At 51.6% G+C, this 8,603-nt stretch overlaps 1 protein-coding gene across 1 annotated transcript; it reads right to left on the bottom strand.

Moving 5' to 3' along the window:
- Positions 1–5,116: 5,116 nt before the first annotated feature.
- Positions 5,117–7,697, bottom strand: Csf2 (colony stimulating factor 2). Its single transcript, XM_046467647.2, has 4 exons — positions 7,269–7,697; positions 7,113–7,151; positions 6,316–6,441; positions 5,117–5,561 (listed from the first exon to the last, which is right to left on the bottom strand). The coding sequence occupies exons 1-4, from the start codon at positions 7,428–7,430 to the stop codon at positions 5,472–5,474; spliced, it is 417 nt and encodes a 138-aa protein (XP_046323603.1). The 5' UTR covers positions 7,431–7,697; the 3' UTR covers positions 5,117–5,471.
- Between the last annotated feature and the right edge of the window lie 906 nt (positions 7,698–8,603).

The raw sequence follows: 8,603 nt of genomic DNA, 5'->3' as shown, positions 1-8,603 counted from the left end.
TTCCTGCCACACCCAACTTCACAGATAAGAAAATGGAGGCTTAGGAGAGAAATAAGTGCCAGATTTGTTAACTATGAAGTTCATGTAATAACGTGGGAGGGTCCAGAGAAGGAGCTGCTGGACTTGGAAAAGCCCGTCATGTACCCAACGCAAACCAGCCTAGGATGGTATAGTACATGTCTGATCCCTGTATCCCCTGCCCTCTACTTTAATCATGCATACCTGAATCACTAAGCACACGCATGCGCAGGTAGCCAGGAAACTAAAGCAGTAGGGTACAGGAATACAGCATACCTGATTTCCAGTCTTGGGTGTGGCACAGGCCAGATGGGTAGCCTGGTAGCCACACCCACCTATGCCTCTGTGTCCCGGGCATTAACATATGAGGCTGAGGATACCTGGATAGCTCCTTGCACTCTCCAGGCCCAATTCAAGAGTTGCCCTGTCTTCCAGGGGGAAGCAGACATACCCCTTTCCGCTACATATGCTGAAAGAGGCAGCCTGGCTCTTGCCAGTCTCACGCACACCTGCTGTCCTGATCGTGACAATAAGGTAATAAGGACCTACGTGCAAGTTCCCAACCCTCTACTGTCTCAAGTCTCATCGGGAGCTCAAGGTCAGGGGGTCCTCATGCCAGCTAATGGGAGGCTAGGACAGTGATGGGGTGGCTCTACCTGCCAGAGTATCCCGGTACCTTGTCCAGCTGTTCAGCCTGCCCACTCCACGGTCAGTCACAAAGGAGTGGCCTTAGAAATCCTGAGCATCCATGTGGTACATCTGGAGGCAGGAACCCCATAGCCTTTGGCGACTAGGCCCTGTGCTTTATCTAGGCTGAAACTACTGTTGGCCCCTGGCCCTGTACCAGCCCCAGAACCACAGGGCTCCCTGACGTGTTCGGAGGAAATCAGGCAACTTTGCTCAGTCACGCTTGCTAGGCTCCAGCCTGATGCGACCTCTCAAGGTAGAGATGAGCTGAGCTGGCTTGGGGATCCTAGAGCAAGGACTGGGGTGGGTGGGTCTGTGGTTGACCTGCGTGCTTTCTGCAGGCACAGTTCAAAACTTTACAGTCAGGAAGGGTCTGTCAATGAGCAGGCATTGCAGGCTCCCTGCAGTTCTGGCCTGAACCAAATTGTGGTAACAACAGGATACCTAATTATATTCCATAGTAAATTGATCTTCCTCTGTCCTGGTTTTTTGAAGAAGCTCATCATCTGAGAATTTAGGATGGTATAAAGGTGTTTGGATTGTGGGATCATCTCAAGCACTCCCAATAAACTATTCAAACGATTAGAGTTAGGGTTAGAATTGATGGTAGGGGTCAGAACTTGGGCCCTCTCTGGCAGCACTTAGGACACGAGCAACTAGTGGATTTGCCCCAGGTGGGGCCCAGTGCTCTGGAGGAATGAAAGTGTTACTCATCAGGAAAGGGCTGTCATGCCACAGAGACCCCAGAAGTTGTTGGAAGGGGCTCTGGAGGCCAGGTGAGTGGGTTTACTTGAGATTAGATGTCTCCTTGCCAAATGGATCTGGGGTTTGGGGGCCCCCACTGGCCCTGGAGATGCATGGAGGGAAAGATGAGGCGGGGTTCCGCCTGCTCCATCGAGGGCCAGAGGGCGTCCAAGTCAGGAACTGGTGACAGAGCCACTCCCAGTCCCTTCTAGTCCAGGGGCTGAGCAAGGCTGGCCTCTGTCATAACTCTCACTCTCTAGCATTTCCACACCCAGGCTTTATTGAAGCAGCAGGCACTAACTAATGCATCAGTTACAGACATGTGTCCCCAGGAGCCCCCCATCATCCACCCACAGCCTTGTCTGCCAGCCCAGGGCCAGCAGATTCCCTCCCCACCTCTATAGTAAATTATTTCCATTATTTCCTCCAGTCCTGTTCCTACAGCTCTAACCCCAGGAGAAGACGAAGTGCCGAAGGTCTCCATCAGTCCTCTGACACGATTTCCATCCTTCTATGGATATGATAACACTCTCTAAGGCTTCCTTGAACTGGGAGAAATCACTTTGCTCAATAGTACAGTCCTTGGGCGTGTCTGTTGGCTAAATAAGAAACACATGTTTAAGTCATCTTCTCAGCAGAACAATAACAACGAAGAATAAAATAAAAGTGAATTTCTGTCCTCCCAGCCATGAGGGTCTTGTGAGCCCTCAACACCTACAAGGTAACTTAGGCGTATACTCCCTGTCTGTCTGAGGGAGGACAGGGGTGGGGGCTGCCTGACTGGTGATGGCAGAGTCTAAGGACCATTTGCAGCCGTGGGGAAAGAGACAACAAGGTGACAGCTATTGTGTCATGGCTATCCAGGACAAGGTCATGAAGACAAGCAGGATGGGAGAACACAGGGGGCCACACAAACAGAGAGAGAACAGCCCTGTCATTTTTCCAGACATGGCCCCTAAACTACAGCTCATCCCTCCATCACTGACTCCCTCAGCCAGAAGAAGTCCCAAGGGTGGGGCAAATTGGAAGAAATGTGGACTGGCTGCCCCACCAACTGGAGTCAGCACAGAGAGGCCCTTCCCACTCCCTGGGCTGAGTTGTCTCAGACCTGCCCTACACTGACCTCTGTGGGGGAGGAGTGTCGCGACCCCTTGCCCGCAAGGAAGACGAGGAGTTGTTTATCACAGGCCACAGTGGAAGCCGGCGCCATCTTCTAATGGCGGCCATGGTCTATAAGAATGGCTTACCACAGAGGAGGGCCTTGGAGAGGACACAGATAGGAACCCAGGAATCCCTTTATTCCCTCATGCCTCACCTCCCACTCCCCACCCTCCGCCCTGTCAGTGAATGTCAGCTCTGAGGCAGCCCAAAGAAGAGCTACTATATGGCTCAAGATAGCAGCTGAGGATGGCAAGTGTTGTCCATAAGACCTTTGCCCACTGGGCTCCTGCAGGAAAATGAAGTCTTGGATTCCCCTAAAAGTAAACAGCAACTTACTTCCAGTTTGGGGCAGATTTTGGTGAGCTCCTCCATGTCCTTATAAACCTTTATTATGTGACAATCCTGATGATTATATTTTGCAGCAAGATCCTTCAGGGTGGAGGTGAAGTTCTTCGTAAACTCCCCATAGCAGAGCTCCTGAAATAAAGTTGGGGTGCACTCGGGTGTGGAGTACATAGCAGAGCACTAGCTACCTCCCCAACTCATCCATCCTTGGTCACCCTGGCCTAACAGAGCCTGGGACTTAAGCTCAGGTCCTACCCTGACTCCCACAAGAGACCTGTGGTCCCTGCAGTAGAATCAATTAGTGTCTTATGCCCATTCTCTGCCCCTGCCACTGGGCCAGGACTAAGTTGGGACACTGGCCAGAGAGCCTGGCAAAGTCCAGGACCTGGCCACTGGTTCATCCTTTGGCTGAGATGAAGGTTCTGTTTTTTAATTTTCAACGTCTCCGGCATCCCTGGTTCTTATCTCTACCCGGTGTGCCAACTCAGGCAATCCCTCTCTCTGTGTTCAAATGTGGTCAGAAGGGTCCAAAGAGTAGACACTCCTTACCTCACTGGTATTCTGGGGCCTGCTGAAGGAACCCTGAAAGCAAGAGAAGTTGGTCAGAAACACAAAGCTCCATAAGAGCAAATTAATTTGATGAAGACCCAGGCTTACCTCATATATATTGTTGTCAGCAGAAAGTTCTTTCTGAATCTCAGCACAGAGTGCCGTGTGATTTTTGTGGGAAGTCTCAGTGGCTAACTTCATTGGGGAAGAATGACTTTGTGACCCCCAGAGCACACAAGCCAGAAGCACATACAGGTACATGGTACTCCTTGAAGGTAGCTCCCAGCAGACCTGAACCGGGGCTGGGCAGCATGTCTGCAGGAAGGGGTACCTATATATGTGAGTCTAAGGAAATGCAAACCTCTTATCAGTCATCAGTGGCTTCTGAGGAAGACAGAGAGGAGTTTATCGCTGGACAAGATGTGCTTTTCATGCATTTTTAATAATCATAGCACACTTCATTGGTCCTTCTCTTTGCTGAAATTCAGTTTTGGTCTAAGACTTATTATTTGTAATCACATCTGGGGTTATGACCTTTCTGTCTGCATGTGAGACAGGTGTCTGGCCAGGGCTGGTGCTGTCTGCAGGTACATCATCACCGTCCAATTCCAAAATATTTTCATTAACCCCCAAAGAAATCTCATGCCCATTAGCAGTCTCCTTCCATCCTCTCCCCAACCCTTGGCAAACTATTATAGTTTTAATTTGTTTTTCTCTTAAACAACATTAAGCACATTTTTAACTGTTGAGTCAAGTGCCTGCAGAGCTGAAGCCACAGCAAGCCATCTTCCCCAAGCCCACCTCCAAGGACAAGGCTGGCCCTGCTGCCCACCTGAGTGGAGACACACTCTCACTTCCTCACTGTCCCCACACCCAAGGGACACAAGAGACTAGGTACAGGGACAAGGTACTCGGCCTGGCTGGCAAAGCAAGGAGAAGGAGGAGGACTGCTTTTCTCTCAGCCTAAAGGCCATAGATTTTAAGAGATAGTAACTGTAAACTTTATGTGAAAGTAAAAACTAATTTAGAAAAATGCTACACAAGAGCCATGTTCAACACACTATGAACTTCACATTCTGACTCTTAAAGATTAAGATCATCCAATTTGGGGTGAGTTTGGTAAATATGCTGAGCTCTGACCCCTGTGGTTTGGTTTCTTTTTCCATGAACAGTTGGTCTATTTGCTGATTTACTTTAAGAGTTGTTGAAGCCCTGAGAGTGAGGGCAGGGCGTGGGGCACCAGGTCCAAGGCCTCCAAGGGGCATGGGTGTTTTGCCTGACACCAGGGTGAACCTATTCAGACAGTGACCAGTCAACCCCCAGCAGCACCCAGATCTCCCCAGGAGGGAGGATGCCCTTTCTCTGGGGCAAGCTTCCCCTAGTCACAAGCTAGTTGCTTTGATTTCCAAGTGAACCTCAATCTTTTCTCTGGGGTGGGAGCCCTTGAGCATCCAGGGGAGTACACCCAGGTGTACAGAATGCTGCACCCAGACCCCACCTCCCTTGGGCTCAGCAGCTTTGCCATGAGACCGTGCCCCAACCCCCACACCTCCCCATCCCTTCCCCCACCTGCCAGCTTCCTCCCCTCCTGAAAAGACACCAGAAAACTGTGTAAATAAAAGCAGACGTTCAATAATTTATTACGATGATAAAACATCTTTAATAAATATAGGATAGGATTTTAAATAAATAAATAAATATTTTAAAAGTATAAATATATAAATAAATAGTATTAATCCCCACCAGTATAAAATAACCCACACTCCTCTACCATGCCCATATCAGGGTCAGCATGGCCCAGGGCAGGTCCAGGCCATCCCCATTGTGTCTGTGGCCCACCCACTTGGTCCCTATAAGACGAAGATCCTGAGTTTCTGGCTCTTTCTGGGTGAGAGAGCCGAGATGTATGAGGTTAGGTCCCGGGAATGGCCTGATAGCCTGGCTGGCCCTCACTTCTGGACTTGGTTTCAGCAGCTAGAGGAGATGTCAGACAGAAATTTCTTCAGGTCCACTTTGAAACTTTTGAAGGTGATAAAATGGGTCTTGCAGGAAGTTTCCTTAAGAAAAATGAAAATAAAAAACACTTGAGTCCAGGTGAGTGCGTAATATGGGGAAACAGCAGCATATTTCTGGATTGCCTCTAAGAAGTCAGGCCAGGAGGCCCATTCTGCGGGGGATCGGGTGACACCTTTGCCACCCATGTGCTACCCAAGGGGTGCACAGCTCTGCCAACAGCAGCTGGTGCCAGGGCCCTGACAAAGTGCCAGCCTGAGCCAGTCTTCTGAATAGTCAGACTGTTTCTTTGACACCAGGCCAGGGCAGAATGGCCACGTGGAGGCCATCTCCCAGCACTTGGAAGGAACAGGGGTCAAGACCATAGACCTCACTCCCTTCCTGTGGGAAGAGACTGGTATTTGGGGCCTTGTCCTCTCCTGACAGGCCCCCTTCTTCCATGCAATCCATGCAGTCCACGTGGGGTCATGGGAAAGTCCTGTCAGGAGGAGCACTTGGGCCCTGGCATTTCCTCTGTACCTTGAGCAGGCCCTGAGTTTCCTTGGGTTTGCCTCACCTCTGACCTCATTCCTAATGACTTGAATAATAAGAAGCTGCTAGGGGAGTACCATGGGCTTCAGAGTTCTGTGTTTTTAACTCCTAAGGATGAAAAGGGACTAGCAGTTCCTGTGCTGCAGGGGCTCATCATTACCTGTCTGTCAATGCAGGAAACTTTAGGGGTGCTGAACAGCCACAGCCTGAGGTCTCTCCATACCCTGACCCCACCCTCCTGCCTGGGGCCCCTATGTGGGCACTTACTGGGGTGGGGGGGCAGTACTCCTTGTAGTGGCTCGCCATCGTGCTCAAGAGGCTCTTCAGCTTGGTGAAGCTGCCCGGCAGGCCCTGCTCGTACAGCTTCAGGCGGGTCTGCAGGCATGTTGGCTCCTGGGGAAAGTGTTCGTTCCTCCGTGAGCAGAGACCAAGTGCCAGTAGTGGGCACAGGCTGCCCTCCCCATCACTCCTTCCTGTTCCCATCCCTTGCACCCAGGAGAAGGGCCTCAAAGGGGCACAGAATGATCCCCAACTAATCTCAAGCGGGGTCCAGTCATACAAACTGCCCTGTCCACTGTGGACATTCAGTGCTTTAGTGGCACAGCCACATTCTCTTAGCCTGACACTTGGAGAGAGTCCCACCCCCAGGAAAGAAGGCCACTCTCACCCCACTATCCACAGAGAAGGGGTGGGGAGCGGTGGGGCATGGCCCAGACCTGCCACATGAGCAAGTGCCATTCCTTTGGCAGTCAGCACCCTGATTTCACAGGGCTTGGTCTCAGGGTACAGTTAATGCCCCAAGCCTGCAGTCCTGTCTCATGAGGTAATCCCCACTTTCCCTCCTGATTCCCCCCGCCCCAGCCCCCATGAGCCTCTGAATGCTAGGTCCCCCCATAGCTGCTCAGCTGACCCAGAACCCACATGATCAGGTTCAATGCAAGGCCAGTGGTCTCTTGAGTGCCAGATGCTACCCCTCCTCCTGTGGACACATGTGAGGGTCTATCTAAAATGGAGCCCCCACGTCAGGAGCCCCTGAAAGGGTATAGCAGAAAGAAGCATCTTACCGTAGGGTCAAACACGTTAGAGACGACTTCTGTTTCATTCTGTAGAAAGGAAAATGTCATGTTATCGATGACTATCAAAGCAGCTCCTGACAGTGTAAGCCAGTTCAGAGCCAGCAGGGTGGCCCAGGTACAGCCTGCCCCTTCTCCCTCACTCACCGTCTCAGCACCGGTGTCATTACTGTGGTTCAGAAGGCTCAGGGCTTCCTTGATGATGGCATCCACATACTTCCTGGGCTGGGGGACAGGGCCAGGAGGGCCGATGGGTGCAGAGATGCTATAAACCACAGTGCCCAGTAGAATTAGTTTCTGCAGCCACATCCTCCTGAGGACTTTAGCCTTTCTCTCTGAGTACAGGGCTCACTGGCAAAAGAGCTCTTATATACACAGTTAGAGGAAATGATTAATGGTGACCACAAAACGCCAGGGAGGCGGGGGAACTACCTGAACTGTGGAATCTCCTGGCCCTTATCAGCCACACATGGGAAAGGTGAGCCTTTCCCCCAGGTGGTCAGGCTTAGGGGTTTTCATTCATGAGCCCTTCCAAGAACGAACAGCCCACCTGCCCACCTCCTTGAGTGCTCTCCAGCCCTGGGCAGTCTGACCGAGCCTTAGGCTGCCCCCTCCTTTTGAGGAGCCTCTGGGCACAAGTTGGACTTCCTGGCCTGGAGTGGCCAGGGCGGGGCTTAGGAGACACTAGATAGGACTCCTACTCCCAGGCTCTCCATCCCGCCTGTTCTCCCAGGAGAACTTTGAGTAAGCTGTACCCACCCTGGTGGCCCACCCAGCCCCAGCTTTCCCCTTATCCTTCTGGCCTTCTCCTCTAGTCACCATAAGACACTAGTGAAAGGGGATTTCTCACTGGCCTCTCCCCTGTCCACTAGTTCAGCCAAACACAGTCTTGTGATGGCTCACATAGGCTCCTCCCAAGCACCCACGGGAGTTGGCAAGCTCAGTCCAGCCAAAGACCTCTGTCCCTGTGAGCAGAGGGAAGGACAACCATGTGCATTAGTCTAGCAAGACGGTAGCATGCTCTTTCATGGTGAGACCCCAGCTGACAGCTGCAGTCCTCGTTTACACAACAGATACAAGCCTAAAGCTACAGAGCTGGTGTGGATGCCCTGGGATAGAAGGTCACTTTCCTTCTAGAAATGAGTTGTTACAGCTCAGATAGGCAACAAGCCCCTAGGGCTCTGAGTTTGACTCCTGGCTATAGGGCAGTGAGGCCCTTTGAGGTGGGCACACCACCACCACCTATAGCCCCAGCAGCACCAGGAGCCCTGGGGGGCTCCATCATGTAGAGTTGTGTACGAGGCCCAGGGCCCACGGCTCCTCTGGTAAGGTCGTTCAGGCTTCATTTCCTACATGGTACCAACTGCAGCCCACCTACAGCTCCAGAGGCCTTAGGTGGGAGCAGGAACTACTTATGGAAAAACTACAGGCTCTTGATGGGCTGACAAGTGTTTGATTTTCACAATGAGTTTAGAGAAGACA

Source organism: Marmota monax, unplaced genomic scaffold (genome assembly GCF_021218885.2).
Source record: "Marmota monax isolate L192 unplaced genomic scaffold, Marmota_monax_Labrador192_F-V1.1 WCK01_AAM20220418_F8-fsc00199, whole genome shotgun sequence".
Lineage (NCBI taxonomy): Eukaryota > Metazoa > Chordata > Mammalia > Rodentia > Sciuridae > Marmota > Marmota monax.
The sequence above is the reverse complement of the archived record's forward strand: the minus strand, read 5'-3'. Positions and strand labels throughout refer to the sequence as shown.